At 33.4% G+C, this 19,868-nt stretch overlaps 1 protein-coding gene across 2 annotated transcripts; it reads right to left on the reverse strand.

Annotated features, from left to right (window-relative positions):
- Positions 1-2,254: 2,254 nt before the first annotated feature.
- Positions 2,255-10,314, reverse strand: LOC110106597 (autophagy-related protein 18f). Of its 2 annotated transcripts, none has more exons than XM_028698997.1 (8): positions 9,577-10,314; positions 8,612-9,064; positions 8,105-8,530; positions 7,719-7,955; positions 6,840-7,643; positions 6,619-6,728; positions 2,781-3,158; positions 2,255-2,560 (listed from the first exon to the last, which is right to left on the reverse strand). In XM_028698997.1, exons 1-7 carry the CDS (start codon positions 9,766-9,768, stop codon positions 2,816-2,818), a joined length of 2,565 nt encoding a protein of 854 aa, XP_028554830.1. In that variant the 5' UTR covers positions 9,769-10,314; the 3' UTR covers positions 2,255-2,560; positions 2,781-2,815. The 2 variants fall into 2 exon arrangements, with proteins under 2 accessions (XP_028554830.1, XP_020692196.1); XM_020836537.2 differs by having other exon boundaries at positions 6,559-6,728; positions 9,577-10,312.
- Positions 10,315-19,868: the final 9,554 nt, after the last annotated feature.

The raw sequence follows: 19,868 nt of genomic DNA on the forward strand, positions 1-19,868 counted from the left end.
TAATGAAGTTTTTGTTTCAATAGAAATCAGAAAGTTTCAAAAGGAACTGGATAATTAAAATCCGTATTTGCTCTTTTTAAAATTTTTTCTCTTAAACGCTCATTAGACTAATTTAAATTTAAAACCCGCTCCTTTTTTATAAATTATAAAATTTGCATGAGTATAGCATTAGAACAATCTTGGTTAAATTGTTTATAAAGATGAGTTTGAAAAGTATAGAATTTATTTTAACGTAATATATAAAAAAATTTAATTAATTTGCTTGTATTATATATATATATATATATATATATATATATATATATATGTTTCTGATTTGAGTTGGAATCAAAAACTCTCAAATCAATAGATCAAGATCAACTTCATACTTAGGAAGAAAGTAAGAGAGAGAGAGACCCAATGGGTGTTTAGGTTTCATTCAAAAATGGTATCACAATATAATAATATATATATATATATATATATAATATATATATTTAATAATTCTTATGAAGAGGCTCACTAAATTTATACTTAATTCGCTCAAAAAAAAAAAAAAAACTCAGAGGGGGCAACACAATATTTAACTGAATCTTAGTAGAGATGTATCATAATTATCTAATCCCCCTTCATCTTCCCTAGCAATCCTCTCCTGTGCACGAGAAAATATTGTGTGGAGATTGGACACAGAAAGCTATCCGGAGACCAACCAGAATGATCCTCGTCAGCGGTACCGAGCACAGGAGTGACGTGGAGCATTATGATTGGTCTCTAGACGACATTCGACGTCTGCACAAAATAATGAATCCCTATGCACAAAATAATGAATCCCTATGTCCCATTGATTATGGAATGACTGAAGCTGAAAAATAAGATGCGAAGCTATATTTACAACAAAGCCAATGCCTATAGTTAACTAATGAGAACCAATTAAGAATGCCTATGGTAAACAATAAGCATGCAATGATGGCATTATTGACTGGCACTTAACAATAAACTCAAAAGACAAGATTCAAACACAATACAGTTAGCTGTTATTTCACTACCTTTATTGTGATCAGGATCATCGGACATTATAAGCTTCAAAGCAGATTTTTGCAATTATAATTTAGGAGTGTGGAGGATGGAAGGGAAAAGTTACCCAATTTACTAAGTTTTTGCAACAGTTTAGCATTTCTGAATAAAGGAATCAGAAGATCTTTGATCAACAATTCTCATCAGCAATATTAAATTGATAGTTTTATGATCTATTTGAAACAACTGCATTTTTTTTTTTAAGTTGATTGTAAAGCTGTTGTCGACAAAATAGCTTTTTTAAAAGTTGCTCTTGAAACAGCTTACTAACACAAGAAAATATTGAAAACAATTACTTAAAAAAAAAAACAGTAAGAAAACTGCCTCAAATGAAGACGTAATCAAGATAAATGACCTGAAGCTTGACAATTCAAAGGAATTTGTGAAGGAGATCATTGAAGATGGGATCATTGCTACTTCTGGGGATTTTGCTCTCAATCCAGTCAAACCCAGTCCTACTTACCACTTGAACGGAATGATAAAGCATACAAATCATAGGGATTTCTTTCAATTTGTCATTTGATAATAGTAAAATGATTTTTTGGGTTTGGCTATGCAATAATAGTTTGGCTTCAAGTTCAAGTTACTCTACCTAATCACATTTAGTACCTTCGAACAGTTCAAAATACTGCTGGAAGATAAGGTAAGTCGAGAAAACTAGTTAAGAGAATGACTTGTCTTTCTAATATTGAAATTTGATAGAACTCATCAGAAAGCACAAGAACACAGCCTGACCTACTGAAGAATCTCCATGTTCCAGTAATTCAATATGAATTGGCAATTTGGTAGTAATCTGAATAGGTGCAAATAATAGATGCAATCCGCTGTGGAGGAAAAAAAAAAAACTGAAATGCATGCTTAGCTTGCATATGATTTAATGATTGGCGCAATCAAGATCCCATGAAGCAGAAAACATTACAAGTAAGGTTTCATTTGGGACAGCCTTTTTGCTGCTTTCTTAAAAGTTTATTGAGTTAGAAAATTGTGTACTAGAAAGCCGTTTTATAAAGCAGTAAGAAAGCTATCCCAAACACCGCCTAAATCACGTATTTCAATGTACTAAAATAAGTAAAACAGACTTGAGACCAACAACTGCAAGTTTTCAAAACATTAGTAAAAATGATAAAGCTTGGCATGAAGAGAGATTTCTTCATGTAAAATTGCATCTGAAAATCAACTACAGAATAATCACGACACCAAATTTAATTGCAATCTTGATCATTATTTACAACTTATATTTGAATTTATTGAAGACGGTTTGAGGACAAATTTTGTTATTTACAAAGGCATACCATTAACAGAATTCCCCAGGCAAAATAACAATGATAAGCTTCCTCCTCACATTTAGAATCCCCCTTGCTTTTTTTCTTTACATTCCCACCACTACTATAGCTACACACAATACATGTTAAATAGCCCTTCAGGTATAATAAAAGAATAGGTTGTGGCTGCACAGCTGAGGAAGATTAAAAAGTAAAAACCATAAAGCTCCAAAGCCTAGTGCAACCTGTCAAAAAAGTATGAACAACCAGAGTTATAAATAATTCAACAGAAATTTAGGCTTCATTTGGGACGGTTTTTTTGCTGCTTCTTAAAACATCATTTTAATACAGAAATTAATTTTTTTTATTAAAAAGTTATTTTAAGAAGCAGCAAAAAAGCTGTGTCAAACGAAGCCTTAGTTTAATTATACAAAAAATAATAATGACATATTGAAGGGATTGCACCTTAAGAAACTGCATTATGAACATCATCACTGCGACTATCCATCCAATTCCAAGCTATTACTGCTATTTACAGATTCAAGCAAGGCCTGCATCTTCAGCTCATCCCCATTATTTACATGCTCGAGCTGGTGATTGATGAGCGGCCTTTCAATGGGTGTATTTACAAAGCCTTCATCTGCTTCTGTTGAGTTTGCAAATCCACCAAAGTAATCATTACCATCAGTGCCATTGTATAACTCAGATATCACCGGGCTATCGGGCATCGGGTCAAAAGAGCTCGAGCTGCTCCGACGAGAAATCGTCCCATGTTCAGATGACACAGATTTTGATTTCATCATCAAAGATTTTATGTTGGTGTCTTGGTCACTTCTCCTATAACTAAGAGACAAAGCACAAGCCTTTTGATTAGTTCAACATTCAAACAAAAGAAAAACAAATAGAATATTAATAGATAAGGCCATAGAAAAGGCATCAACATATTAATAGAATACTTAGGGTCAAATAACAGATTTTATCTATTAATCTGTTTAATCCATTGTTTTACACAGTAATTACTAAGTGCTCAAACTAAATGCATGGCATTTCAAGCTTCATATTGAAGAAGCTGAAGATAGGGTCACAATTATTCTTATGCCTTTGCACTAACAAATCATCAGCAATGATTGATGTTCAAGTGCATTGCATTCCTTTCTAAGAGAATAAGAATTTGATCGATTTTATAATATACGAAACAAGTAATGCACATTTCATTTGGACTAGAATTAGCTTTCTACATAAATCGTGGCAACTCTGCTTTATTTTATCGCTTTTAGGACATATTCCCTCTAAATAAACCGAAGCCAAAATTGCTGTCCATATTCTGTTATAGTTATATATACAGTAACGCTTACAAGCATATATTTTTTTCACTCGAGCCGTTAGATTTCAACATAAATAAAAAGTAAAAGTCTCACTTTACATGTCTCATTATCATCAAATGCCCAAACAACTAAATTAGAAGGCACCTAATACTTGTCCATTCATCTATCTATACTGCACAACAACATCAAGCATTTACCCCCCCTACATCGAGTTGGCTACATTAATTATTTTTCTCCATTTTGTCTTGTTAAAAGTCTAATTCTCAATTAAATCTAAAAAATATATCATTTTTAACACATTCTAACCAAATCTTTTTTAGGTCTACCTATACCTTTTTAACATAGGTCAAGTCAAATACATCTAATCTCCTAACCGGGTCATCAAAAGGCTGATGTTTTATGTATCCAAACCATAAGGCGACTCTCTCTAATCTTATATGTCATTGGAGCAACTCATTTCGCATTCTATCTCTAAGAGTGAAGCCACTCATCCACCTAAGCAACCTCAACTCTGCAACACCTAACTTAATTTTATGCTTCACTTTTAATGGCCAACATTCTTAGAGTTCTCACCACCATCTTATAGAATTTTCCCTTAAATTTGAGGTGTACTTTTCTATCACAAAACAAGTCTAATGCATTCCTTCACTTCACTTGAATTCTACAAATAATATCCCCATCTATTTCACCATCACTTTGAACAATACTTGATCGCCCAAATTCACAATCCCTCTAGTAGATCTATCACTACTAAAATTACACTCAATATATTTGATTTTAGATTTACTCAAATGAAAACCTTTATGCTCTAAGATTACCCTCCATAATTTCTAATCTTATCAACAAGAAGAATATCATCATCAAAAAGCATACACCAAAAATAAATCCTCTTGCAAATGCCTAGTAAAAACATCCATGACTAAGGCAAAAAAGTAACGGGCTTAAAGCTTATCTTTAATGTAATTCAACTGAAATAGGAAAATATTTGGTGAAACCACCTTGTATTTGAACACAAGTAATAACTCCTGCATGCATATCCTTAATGAATTGAATATAAGCATCATTAACTCTTTACTTTTTTGGAACTCTCCAAAGCACTTGTCTTGAAACTTTATCATATGCTTTCTCTAAATCAAATATTATATGTAGATCATTTTTGTGCTATCTATACTTCTCCATCAAACCTCTCAATAAATGTATAGATTCCATAGTAGATCTACCTGACATTACCAAATTGATTTTGAGAAACATTAGTATCATGTTGTAACATATGCTCAAGAACTCTCTCCCATTATTTTTAATGCATGACACATTAACTTAATTTTTCTATAATGTGCACACTGTTGTACATCACCTTTATTCTTCAAAATGAGAATTAACACACTCCATCTCCACTCATCTGACATCTTTTTAGTCTTCAAAATAATATTAAAAAGTTTCATGAGCCAAAAAATTCTTGCATCTCCTTAAGCATTTTCACACCTCTTAGAATAATATCATTATGTCCAACAAAATTTTCACACTTCATTTTCTTTAAAGCCTCTCTAACTTCAATTTTACTAATATAAAGATTAAAAAAAATCTCTATTTTCATTGAGGGTGCTAAGTTACTTAAAGTCAATCTAATTCTAACCTATCGAAATATCTTATCTATCTTTATCAAATATCCTCCTCAAATAAAAGACTTTTTAATCTTCATCCTTAACACTTCATATGAACTAAATCCTTACTTCTTAAATCTCTTTGCTTGGCTAATTTATATATACATCTTTTGCCCTCCTAATATAATCTATAATATAAATCATTAAAAGATAAGCCTTTTGCATCACATATTGCTTTCTTAGACTCTATACAGACACCCTTTATATCTTTCACAAATTTATAAACTTTTACGTCTAAACCAATTAAAGAATTCATTGAGATTTTGTTCAAACAAAATCATAACCCTTAATTTTAAAAATAAAATAGCAACCCCTGGATCATCGCCATCAAACTCTGTCCATATAAACCCTATGGTAATATTGAACTTGTCGTTTCCCATTATTTTATTTTGGGTAGCCTCACCTGAGGCTGCAGGGAGCCCATGAATCCTAATGAAAGTTTGATTCTCTCTAACAATCTCTGTAACTATCTCCCTCACTTGATTTGCAACCCTTCTACATTCTGTATTCATAAAGATATTCTCTCTGAAGTTATGAATAACGGATTCAAGTTTTTCTCATTTTACATAACTAATGAATACTTTATCAGGAACTAATCATAAGAATGGATTCAACCATTACCGCATATATTCCTGCACCTTGAGCCTTTAACTTCATTTGGAACAGCTTTTTGCCACTATTTTTTGTTGTTTACAAGAATTTATTGTATTAGAAAGTTATTTTTGAAAGAAGCAAATTGTCTCAAATGAAGCCTTTGAATACAACCTTCATTGTTGTTCCTTCTTAGATTTCATCCTTCTTTTACTCCATACACAGTCCTTCCAATAGCCTTCATTGTTGCAATCCATCCAGCTGTTGTCATTATTTTTCCTTAGTCTTCGTTCCTTCTCTATCATGAACCATATTGCTACCACTTCTTTCCTATTTTGGTGAATTACATCCAACATTATTGTGATCCAACCTTTGGGCAATAAATGAACCAATACACTCAACAATCAGCTCAATACTAGTTTGATAAAAGCTCCTTTATCTACATTTAGTTAATTGAGGGAACATGTGACATAATTCAAAAATATATATAAAAACATAACTTGATCCTATGAAGTTCGTTATACCATTGAATTTCCAATTTTTTGGTCTTTATAATTGGCCACATAGTAATGAAAGTATCAGTTCACATTTTAAAAAGAAAGATCGAAAGAATCCAGCACAAGTGATTTATTTTCAAAAAAAATTTAAAAGGACAAAAGTTTGAACCTTAATTGCCTAGAGTTGGATCTATGAACATATTCAAGAACTGGCTTCAGATCCTCGGACCTTGCTTCAACTGTTCGATAAGATATTTTCTCTATCTCAATTTCACCGCCGCCACCAGAAGTATTTTCTTCCATTTTCATGACATCATCCATCACCACTTGAAAGGATATCTGGCATTCAAAAGAGAATAATAGGTAAAATGTATTCATGCATGCCTACATACAACTATATTATCGTTCAAAACAAACCAAAATAAAAAAAAAATAGCAAAAAAAAATTACCCCAGGTCTAGTCCATAATGGAACCTGAGCTGAATGCATCTGCAACTCAACCTCGGATATATAGAGATGATTATTTTCTTCTCCATTGAGCTTCAACTTTGCACCAGGAGAATCAGTGGGGTAGACACTGTTTACTTTCTTTACTATTTTCTGGAACAGTTTAGCATTTTCACCATTTCCATGTTCACCATAGGCATCCATATTATCATTCCTATCTCTTCTATTTTTTTTGTGGCAGATGTCCCATTTCTGGAGTGGCTCGACAACAAATCTAGAATCAGATTCTAGTGGCAATCCATGAGAAATAGAGCTCAAACTAGAAGGATCAATGCTCAAATGTTCGCCGCTGAGGTGACGCAACACATACTGAATAATACAACCGGAAGAAGAGAACAAAAGTAAGTAATACTTCGTGCGTAATGAGTTGGCTTCTACGTAAGCGCTAGAGGTCTTTCCGCTGAGAAATGTTGAAGCAATAGCCCCAGAAATGGGATTGACTTTGCCTGTGGCCGCTGCCGCTGCACCACTAACAGCACCTTTCCACCCATTATTCCCATTCTTTATTCTGCTCACAACAGATAATGTAATGGGGCCAGAAAAAGAATTCAAGTGATTAATCTTAGATGCACCTAAATTTCGAGGATAATTAGTATCGGATCTGTAACTTCCATCTGAATTATTCACATTCTGTAACTGGATATTGGTCCCTTCAAAAGGAGATATTGCAAATAAATGGCTGGTCCCTCGCGAAGAGCTGATCATGATCCATTGGCTATCATCACTAAAACTGATGTCCTGGATAACCTGTATCAGAAATTATAAAATAAGTACCACAAATAATTTAAACAGTAAAAAGATAAAACATTAATGTGAAACTACCGCATTTGTGATCCCTCGTTGCAACTTGTAAAGGTGAACTGAACTCCCTGTTCCAGTAAATACCGACGAACTTGAACTTGGAGATGGCAAAATATGAAAGACATTTATGTTGTGACCATGAATAGAAGCAGACACTAATAAAGTTCCACTAGGATCAAAGCATAAAGCAGAGATGGGACTTTTGTGTGCCCTGATTTGCACGATAATAGATTTCGAGATGATATCACGAACTATGACCTGCACACATAAACAAATAACTAAAATCTTTTAATCCAGCAAAGAAGGAAGAACTCATACAGAAAAAATGTCCTCAAACATAAACTGTTTGCAGAAGCAATAAAACTGAATAACAAAGTTACAATGCCGACTAACAAAGATTTACATACCATTCCAACATCCTCAATGTCTGCAGTATTTCCATTCATAACTCCATTAGCTTTAGAGTTTGAGTTTCCACTCTTGATTGATCCATTCACATCAGGCATAAGTTCTGAATAATACTTTGTCAGCTTCTTCAATCCCATATCACCAAGGGTCACAATGCCAGCCGCAAGTTGCTTGCTTGATTCTTTTGCAAAATGTGCTACCACACTTGCATTAGGAGATGAAGACAATCCTGTAGAAGATAAATGCTCTGGCCTAACACGGTTAGTATTGGGAACGGTAACTGGAGCTCCGCTATATGCCAACCATCTCGGGCCAACAGCAAGCGGTCCGTAACCTATCGAACCAGAACCAAGAAGCCCAGAAGCTACAGGATAAGTAAGAATGGTGTATTCTCTCTCTAAGGTGGCAGCATTGAAACAATGAATCTGCAAATCATAATCTTTTAATTTAGGGAGACAACTTGCTGAACAAAATGTTGTAATAAAATTATTGTAAACAAAAAATACCTGAGAAGCTTGAGAAATGGCAACAACACGAGGACCACACCTGATTGAATAAACGGCTGATCTGAACTTTAAAACATGGACGTACTCATGCGACCTTATGGAATAGAAACGCACAGAAGAAGGTAACTGGTTGTCACTGCCCAAGTCAGCACTACCATTGCCTGGAGAGGAGTTAACAGTAGCAGCATTGTTCCCACCACCAAATGATATATCTCCAGCAACCACAAACAATGGACGAAAATCAGCAAACCTGTCCTCTATTTTTTTAGAAAAGATAGGCTTTTTTTGGATTTGCAGAAATGAAACTGGTCCATCATGTCTAGAAGCTAGTAGACGCACATCATCTGCCTCTTCAACATCCCAAACCTGGAAACCATGCTGGTAAGCAAGCAAAAGTACTTGCCGAAGAACACCACCTATGCATTCCACTTTGTCAAATCCGGCCCAGAGCACCTTTCAGAATATCATTGCATTGTCAGCTTTCTCATTTCAGTTGTTACAAGGAACATGAATTGGGATGTCATAGAGGTTAACATGCTTTATATAACGCAATGGATTTCAAATACAGATCAACATATTTAAAATAAGCAATCATACTGTGCAACAAAAGCATGCCTGCAAGAATGCTATGACAACTCATATAAATATTTACCAAATAACAATCAAAGAATAAAGAAATCAACACAAAATTATTAACACTGGGCAATATAATTGAGTTTGCCACGATCCAATCATGCACGCCATAAGCGCAGAAACGTCGAACTTCCTCATTATAAGACCGTTAACTTCTTCAAACAAAATCATGAATCCCAACGGCCCACATTTAGCACACAAGACGAAACAAAATTCCTTCGCAACTCCAGAACCAAACAGCAAATAACCAGGCTATATCAAATTATATATGTAGAAAAACTGCACGCTTAATAGTATATGCAAAAGGCCAAAAATGAAATTGTAGAACATACCTGATCACGTATGGCTTCTTCGTAGCGCTCAGCAATGGAGGACGCAACCGAAGCACCAGCGGATCGAACCGTCGATGCAACAGTGGAGGCTCCTGATGAAACAATTCTCAAATAAGCCCGCAGGGAAAACAACCCATTTCCCCTACCGTTCCTCGGAACAGCTCCTTCCAGCTTCTGCGCATCATTCCTCATCCCCAAACCCAAAATCCTTTACCGAATCCGAATGAACCCTGGCTTCTAGAGAAACACTTGATGCTTCCCCAACACTTTGGCGTCCGATCATAACCCTGAGCGGTTCCTATGCTCCCCCACAACAAAAAGAAGAAAACAAAATCGATTTTTTCCTTTATCTTCCCAACCTGTGCATTAACTAAAAGCCCAAACAATCACTTTGGTCAACCAAAAAACGAGATAACGGATCAAAATCGAAACTTTCTTTCAGGATTCCCGACGGAAAAATATGAGAGCCCTGGATTCGCACGGATTCCGATGATTCCTTTCGTTGGCCTGTTCGGCGGCAGATTTAGGTGAAGAGAGAGGTTATCTACATCAACAATCCTGGAAAGAGAAAGAAACAGAGGGGAAAGAAATAGCTTAGGAAGATGAGGGATCGCTTGCGATTAGATAACGAAGCGTTCGACTCCCTGTTCACGTCTCTATTCTCTCTCCGCTGTCGACTTCTTTTCGTCTACTCCTTTCCCCTGATTTTAATAAGGAAAATCTTAACCTCATATCAGATTAATCAAACAAGCCACCATATATACCCATTACCCACAGAGCGATTCAAAGAGGTAAAATTGAAATTTTGATTTTTTTCAATAAAAAAAAAGATAAATTGACAAAGAAAATCAGAAGAAGACGAGGCGATTGCTGTTTTCGGGGTTTTTCAATGCTTCCCCTCTCTCGGCGTCGTTAAAATAATTCCCGAATTGTAAAAAATGACACGTTAAAAAAAGACGACACGTGAAAAATGGAGAGACAATTAAGAAAAAAAAAAAAAAAGGGTAGCATGTCTCGCGAGTATTGCATAGCTATACGTATAACGGCGGGTTAAGCTTTTTAGGCTCCCGAGGCGGTTGTCTCGCTGTGACGTAAACGAAACCGAAGAGTCGACGATTTATTGCACCGGCGAAGCAACCGATGCGCCTGCCTACTGAGTCAAGCGAGTCTGTTGAGTTCGATTGGACGAGTTAACGAATCAATTTAAAAATATTAATAGAAAATATACTTTAATTATTTTATAATTCAAAATGAATTAAGTCATGATATCTTATAATTCTGTCCAATCTTTTATTAAGATGAATATTAAAATTTTTTATTTATTTTCGAAATCAATGCAATTTATATTTATTTCAAAGTAAATTTAAGGAGTTTAAACCTATTTTAATTTATTTTTTGTTAGAATATTTTAACACATTTTTAATTGAAGTATTTTAAAAATAAATAATTAAAATTTTAAATATTATATTTATCATCTTAATCACAATTGAATTCTTTTTTTTTTACTTTTGATTTTATATTTTTTAAAATTTAAATATTTATTTGAATATATTTATTTTCTCTTTTTACTTTAAAATTAATCAAATCATGAGAAATTTATTTGAATTCATGAAATTGTGCTCTAACTTAATTCATTATACATCTTCAAATTTATATTAAATACATAAAAAATAAGTCTTGTCATAATATCTTTATATAAAATATATAATAATGTGTATATATATTTATGTTTTGTGTAGCATTAAATTTATATGATAATGATTTGTATTTATTGCATGTTATAAAATTTTTGATGATAAAAAGAGAATTTTACATCATAATTTATGTGAATGTGAACAACACTTATGTTTTTACATGACAAATTTGAAAAGATAGACCTACTTGAAATTATCTACTCTCCTTAAAATTAGAGAATATGGGAATAAAAAATTTGGGAGTGCTAGTTTGTTCTCTTGTGATTGTAGAAGAGATGAATGATGATGACATATATATAATGTTTAGGGTATAAAATATAATGTAAGTCTAATCATGATAGTCATAAAATGATGATTGGATAATAATGGTCAGATGATAATGGTTGAATGATAAGATGGTTGTTGGTGTTGAACGTCAAGTAAAGTTTTATAGTTCTTCAAATCTTCGAGTTTGGTTCGAACTTAAATCTAAAGTTTTATTTGGGACAACTTTCTTAATGCTTTTAAAACAATTTTCTAATAAATTTTTTTTAAAAAAATTGTACTAAAATATTGCTTTAGAAAGTAGTTAGAAAGCTATCACAAACTAAGCGTAAGTCACTTTTATGTTGAAAACAATGATCTGTCTATAATATTTTGAGTATAGATATTTATGTAAATTTAGCTAAAGTTTGAAAACAATCCATCATAATCATATCAAATCATTTGATGATAAACCATCTATTAAGCATTTTTAAGTGTTTTGATTTTTTTTAACCCAAAAGACCTCCAGGTTAAACATAAAAGAGTACAAGTACATAGATATAGAATGGGCTCACTAAAGCACCCAAGAGCACCAGTACATGACAGAAAATAACCTAATGAGCCAAAAAATAAAAACAAAACAAGGATGAAAACGATTATAAGAGACACAATAGTGAAGAGGAAGCGGACTAAGAAGCAATGCACATCCACCCCAAACCAAGCAAGGGCCCTCCATAGAAAGCAGTAAAAAAGAAGTGTCAGTTCATAATCCATCCCACAAAAGGCCACCAAGGTTGCCAACAAGCTAGGCGCAAGAGGTAGCACATTGAACCTCATCATCATAGTCAAAAAAAAAAAAACCAACATCTAGCAAGAGATTGCCATCCAACCGAGAATCCAACTACAAAGCATATCGTACATACTAGAAGAAAATATCAATAAACCATACGAAAAAGCAGCAGCAAATCAAAACCGGAAGAAAACTCATTTCTTCTTCAATTTACATTTTTTCTACTTACTATTTTCAAAGGGAAGACTTCTCATATCAACATTATCCCTTGAATCTAAAGAATTTTCATACTCTCCATCTGTAGGGGAGAAATCAACATTTAACCAATCCCCATGTATGACCTCATAATCCCTAATACTACAAGATAAATGCAGGATCAAGGCAACATTAGAAATAGCTGAAATTGGGACATCAATCAATCCCCCAATACCCATCAAATTGATAATCCCCCTTAAGCACAGGAAAATTAGCACCCTCTCCACAATTAAGCATCGAAAACCCAGCTTCAGGAGGAACACGGTCACAGTTCCCAGTACCACAAGTATCATCCTCATCATAAAATTCAGCTTCACCATCATTAACAGCAAAATTAAAGTCAAGAGAACTGATAGGGTTGGTGACCAAATGAGTCGGTCCACCAACCACAACAACCTCACAACTGTGAGGTAGTAAAAAAAACAACCTCCATCCAAAAAATTGCAATATGAAGGAACATCCGGCTCGACAATTGGCAAGGCCTCGTTAATGTCATTTACAATTTGGTTAGGAGGAAACAGCACAACAATCATATCCACACAAATCAATAGGATACCCACCAACAGAAGCAATCGAAACCACAGGAATAATAGGGGAAACACCATTAGAAGAACGCGTGGAAGGACCAATCGCCCCAGTAACCTCAACCCCATTACCCGCCAAAGCCATAGACGGACTCAATGGATTAGAGGTAGCAAAACCAATATTAACCTTAGTAACAATATTTACGACATTAACAGTTTCATTCCTAACATGGGTAATAAGATTCGCAGAAGTAACATGAATGGGAACATAAGACATAGAATAACGCTCTCCCCGGACATGACCAATAGCTTTACAGAGACCACAAAAAGGATGAAAAACTTCAATTTGCACTTTCTGGATGTAACTCAATTTATCATGACTGAGCCACATTTTATTGGGATAATTTTTAGTGATGTCCAGTTCTACTAGAACACGCGCCATGGAGGGATGCGAGCCAACAAAGGTGACATTATCAACTTTTAGCGGGCGGAAAAACAGAACCCAACGCATGAATGATATAGGGAGCGAATAGATGGGGCCATAAATTGGGGAAGGAAATCCAAATGGTTATAACCGAGGATTCAACAATGATATTAAGGAAAGGAGACCATTTTGTAAGTTTCATGTAGCAATTGAAGACCATGTAAGAAAGATGGCAAAAAACCCTACTATAATCCATGTCATTCGATAATTTAATCAACACATGAGAGAAATCAAATAAGGTAACATAAAATTCAGCGAACAACTTAAGATTGAAAAAATAAATCTTCGGATGGAATCCAAGCTAGGCCGATGGGAGGGGAAAAACCAACCAAGGCGAATTGGAATGGTGCCGCCAACGAAACAATCTCCTCCTCAGAGATTCACACAGCAGGTAAACCATGAAATGTAATCTTTTTAATAGATGGGAAACAAACATTTGAAACATTACCAGATAAAGCGTCCAAAAAAGATCACGACTTCTTGGAACCATCCAAAAAATAAGGATCCAAGAAACACTTCGTCTCCATGCTGGCCACCAGGGTCGCAGGGACGAAGCAGGAAACAAACAAAGCACGAAAAGAAAAACAAGGTAATGAAAGACTCCCCTGAAACTAGAGAAGCACGAACAACAGAACGTTGACGAAAAGCATTCGCCGGGAGACACCCAAGTGAAGAGTTGCTGGAGACCCAAGCTCCGGAAAAGCCCTAGCTCCCAGAAAGCGGGGGAGAAGGAAAGATCAGGATAGCAAAAAATTGCTCCTTGACTATTTTTTTTTTTTTTTAACCTTATAATTGAATGATTTTAGGCTTGTTGAATTTATTTTACCGAGCTAATCGATTTGATTGTAAGCATGAAAATTTTGGAGATTGTCTAATCCTTAAATCAATGCTCCAAGTTTCTAACTTCACTTCAAAATGCTTAATTTGATCTCATTTGAAATCCGATAAAAATCACTTTTGATTTTCCTACCCGTTTAATAAATTGGTAGAAAAATTTAACATGAACCTAACCTGTTTATTAAATGGGTCAACCCAAATTAAAAATTTTGAGCTAGATTTGAATCCGACCATTTCTTGACATCCCTAAATAGCATCTAAAGGTGACCTTGAGGCTGACACCATGTGAATGTGCCAACAAGACCAACAATGTGATAAGGCCAATAACTAAGAAGTAATGACATGATCTTCTTGTGGTTGGATTGAGAACTTATAAGAAGTGCATTAATTTTGAAGCTTTGATGAACATAACTGTAAGTGACATTTTTATTGTTATTTAAATTCTTAATTGTTATGCAAATTTTTAGATATTAAATATGTAAATAGAATAATATTAGGCATTTTATATATAAATCATCCTATTAATTTTTCAATTTGTTCATAAATAACTCTATGAAGCCCATCTTTCAGTCTAAATTCATGCCCACTGTTATAAATAGCTTCTTGAAGCGCATTTATTATTTAAATTTATAGATTTTTATTTAATAAATTATATTATCTTGATAACAAATTTATTTAAAAACAGATTATCTCATAATTAATTGTTAAAAATTTTCGCTTAAATATTTAAATGCTTTGAGATTTGTATAAAAAAATTTGCTTGATTTAATAAAATTTTCTGTGATTTATCTATATCCTCTTAGTATTGTGAAACAAATAATACACCTACAATTATAATTTCGCCTTTCATTGTAATTGGCATCTTAATTTAGATAAAAATTGTCAAAATTCTCCAAAAAAGGCTGAAAACTATAGATAAAGACTTTTTTAGTGTATTACCATGCACAAAAAAGTTTGAAAAGGTTTGTCTAAACGCAAAAACAAACCAAGGAGTGATCAAATAAATGTCATGCACAATGTAGATGAAATCATGGATTTTATTTTGATTTCATGTTTTATACTTTTGTTTTAATAAAATGGTTAAAAGTTTATTTTTTGTGAAGCATAGTTGTGAGAGGCGCTATCAATTGTTCTTAATCTCTATGACGAGGTTCCGATCTTCTTATAAAAATAAGTCAATAACCTTTGTTTTAATTGATTGAATTTTAGAAAAGTTGTATATATTTATGATCTCTATGAAGAGGCTTCGATCTTCCAATAAAAATGGGCTTATTATTCTTATTTGATTGTCATTGACACTAGGAAAAATGATAATTTTTGTCTTATTATGTATATATACTCTTCTAGAAATGGAGTAGATTGTTCTAGAAATCATACATTCAAACAAAATGGAGTAGGGGGATGAAGTGATGAACACACCCTCATTAGGGTGGTACAATACGGTGATGAAGGAGTTTCCGTAATAAGATCGACAATTCAATTGATGACCTAGTTTTTATGACATTTTAGTGAATTGTAACATTTTTGTTATCATTTTCGCATATCGACCTGTCATTTTGTCAAATTGTGTCATTGTAAGTTCTCCCACTTTGGCTACTCATCAGAAAATCTATCCAATCAAAGCACATTTCTTAATGCAATTTCTAAATCTCAAAGTCTCCAAGAATTCAAAATTGAAACTTTAGAATAAATTTATGGAATCATGTGAACTCCAAATCTTGCTTGTTTATTTATTTAAAACAAATGTTACATTGTGATGAATTTATTGAGCCTTTATACGTCACCAAAAGTTGTCTTGATCTAGCACGAATCTCAAGATATATTTAAGCTAGAAACTTCCAAAATTAAAATTGGGACTATACAAACTCCAATTTCAACGAACTTATAGTCAAATAGGATGTCTCAAGAAGAGTAACCAAACGACATCAAAATCAGTCCAATTTAAGTCCAAAAGTTCCAAACCAAGGCTCTTGAGCACATTTGAAAGGTTCAAAGCATAAATGTGATGACCAAATGATATCCAATTATAGTATATATGTTTATAGTCGAATGTACCGGCTTGACAAGACAATCCAACGAGTCTAAGGTCGCTTAATTTTGACATCATTAGCACACATAAATGCTTGATGATCACTTCATGATCAAGGGAATCAATATGGGTCATCCAATAGAGCACTCCAAATCTGCCCTGCATCATCTCTATATTTATGAGTTGTGCCACTCATAACAATTTATAAATAGATCATCATCACTTTCTACATGAATCATGGGAGTAGAGACATTTCAAATGGATATTGCAAAGAGATATGAGGCTTCAAGGATCCTAGAGCTCCACCTAAGCACAATCGTTGGAGATCTTTCGTTGGCCGACCGGACCACTGCCCACCCGTTGATCTCTGCCGAACTTTCGCCAAAACATCATCGGGCTACCACCTGATAGTTGACCACCGCCCAACAATCACCTGCCAGTGATATATCATAAAACCATCTCCATGCTGCCTATCTCTACATGACTTCTACCAAACCATCATATGTCAGCTGATCACTGCTGGACCTCTACCTAGCCATCGACCACCGCCTGATCACTTCAACCACAATCGCTGGACTAATACGATCTCTTCGACCATCATCAACCGATAACTACGATCCCTTTGATCACCATCGCCCGATGACTATGATCCATTTGAACACTATTGCCCTACTAAGATCATATTGACTAAACAAACAGGTCAACACTCTCATGAGAATAACTCTTATATCATTAGATTCTTCTAACTTCCATCATGTAATGTGCTCTATATGATGTATATTTGCTAGATATTCATACAAAACTTAGACACTAAACTCTATATTTCTTTATTGCTGCGAATGTTCAATGATGACAAGCCTAATTTTGATCAATTTTAACATCATTATGGCACTAAGATATAAAAAAAATTATGACAATAAGATATTTAATTAATAGCTTATTAAATAAGAGGGATCATCATTAATCATATGAAGCAGTATATTGATTTTAAGCTAAAATGATAACAATATCCCAACCAAAAGATGTACAAATAAACGTGACCTGCTGAGATGTGTTTGCTCACAATTTAGCTGCATTCTACTTCAGGGTATGGGAGAGGAAAGTTAGTTGAGTAGTGGAGTTAGGACTTGATATGTCTTAGTTTGTATATGTATTCATTTTATGATTTTTGTGCAGTCATGCATGGATAGTTATTTAAATTGCTTTGTTATGTATTTTAGTATTTAATCATGTACTGTAGTGTAAGCGTTGCATATACATTTTGAGGGCAAATAAAATAAAAAATTTATGGATGAATTATTTTTTATACACTAGAAGTTATTAACAGTTATGTAATTTGTTGTTTATTTAAATTTAATTGTAGAAAGAAAATAAAAAAAAAGTGTCCTAAAACATCAATCTTAGGTTGGTCAGTTGCAAGTCAACATGATAGGACATGTTCCATATGCAAGTTTTATAGGGTTAAGTTGTGACACAACTAATGTCCATGAAACATGTACAATACCCAAAAAGAGTTCAATTATCTAGACATGTTTATTCACATATCACATCCTAATATCCATTTACTCTTTTATGAATATGCCACGAGAGATTAATCAACTAAAATAAAAAAGAAACCATCTCCAACCTTCTTATTTATGAATTTTGTTATTGTAGTTGACACTGCTCTATTAATGTCTTTTGAATGTTAAGTGCAAATAATCTTAATTTCTAGAGCATTTTAAGTGTCATATTATTTATATCTTTATTATGTTCAGCCAACAATTGCAACAATTGAAAAAAAAAAATCTTAAGTTTTGGATTTAAAGGCTTATCTTGCACTCGAAAAACTTAATCCTTATATGAAAAGAAATTTCACACAATCAATATAAGTATTTGAAAGAGTATGATATGCACTTATAGCTTGATTAGATTACACCTTGAAAAAAAATGCGACATGTTGACTCCGTTTTATCAAGTCATCATAAATTTTTTGTACGTTATTATGAGCATTGTTAAGGCCTCAAATATGAAGTTCAAATCTCCAGGCTTCTTCTAATTTGAAAATCCATTTCTGTTAAATGATATGACCTTCTTTGCAAATATGATCTTTAAAATTAATCTCGAATATTATGACTAAATTCAATAATAGAAATTTAAAATACATGATTTGATGGAATGGTTCTAAATCTATTTTTCAATTTTAAATGACCATCCCTATTTGACTCAATTTTTTATTTTGTTATTTGTCATTTTATTTTGTTATATCTGAATTTGTTAGTAAAATTGATTTTGATGATTTTTTTTAAAATATCTCAATAGACATACAAACCAAAAGCTCAATTTGATTCTAAGCATGTCAAATTTGAAGATTATTTAGTTATCCAATTAATATTCTAAAATTTTAAAATATACTTCAAGGCTTCAAGCCTTTATGTTGGGCTTGGATTGAACTGAATTTAGTGTCGTCATCTCGTCGATGACGAGAAGTTCAACTCGCCTATAAATTTGATGATATTGGAATTCAGATGATCCCAAGCTTAATTTTGAAAGTTTTCAATTTAAAAATGACTCAAGATTCAAACATGATTAAGACTATTTTTGATGATGTATCAAAAATAAATAATTTTATGATTTGAGATACACTGTTAAAATATTACGTAATTTTAGAATTTATTCAACAACAACAACATCAAGCCTATGTCCTACTACATGAGGTCGGCTACATTAATCATTTTTCTCCATTGTGTCGTGTTAAAAGTCAAATTATTGTTTAAATCTAATAAGGAAATATCATTTCTAATATTCTCTAACAAAGTCTTTTTAGATCTACATTTATCATGTGACCAAACCTCTAAGGTGACTCTTTCTAATCTTATCCTTCATTGGAGCTACACCAACCTTCTCACTAATATGCTCATTTCGTATCTTATCTCTAAGCGTAAAGCCACTCATCTACCTGAGCATCATCATCTCTGCAACACATTACTTAGTATTATGCTTCTCTTTTAATGGCCAACATTCGACACCATAAAGCATTGCAGGTCTCACCACCATCTTATAGAATTTTCCCTCAAGTTTGTGTGAGACTTTTCTATCACACGTACAACAAGCCCGATACATTTATCCACTTCAATTATCCAACTTGAATTCGGTTGATAATATTTTCATCTATTTCATCATCACTTTGAACAATAGATTCAAGACATCTAAAACTTTTACTCTTATTTAAAATTTATTCATTAAATAAAAATAATTTTTTAAAATTGAAAGACTTATTACAGATAATTTGAAATAGTTGGTATCAGTCTTGACATACACACTTGGAGCAACAAAATTAATACATCAAAAGCAAGTTTCAAAAAAAAAAAAAAAAAAAAAGGACCGATGAACGGTGGATATCACACTTTTCTCTTCCTCGGCAGCCGTACGCGAGTCCCTCGGCTCATTCCTTCAA

Source organism: Dendrobium catenatum, unplaced genomic scaffold (genome assembly GCF_001605985.2).
Source record: "Dendrobium catenatum unplaced genomic scaffold, ASM160598v2 fragScaff_scaffold_1199, whole genome shotgun sequence".
NCBI lineage: Eukaryota > Viridiplantae > Streptophyta > Magnoliopsida > Asparagales > Orchidaceae > Dendrobium > Dendrobium catenatum.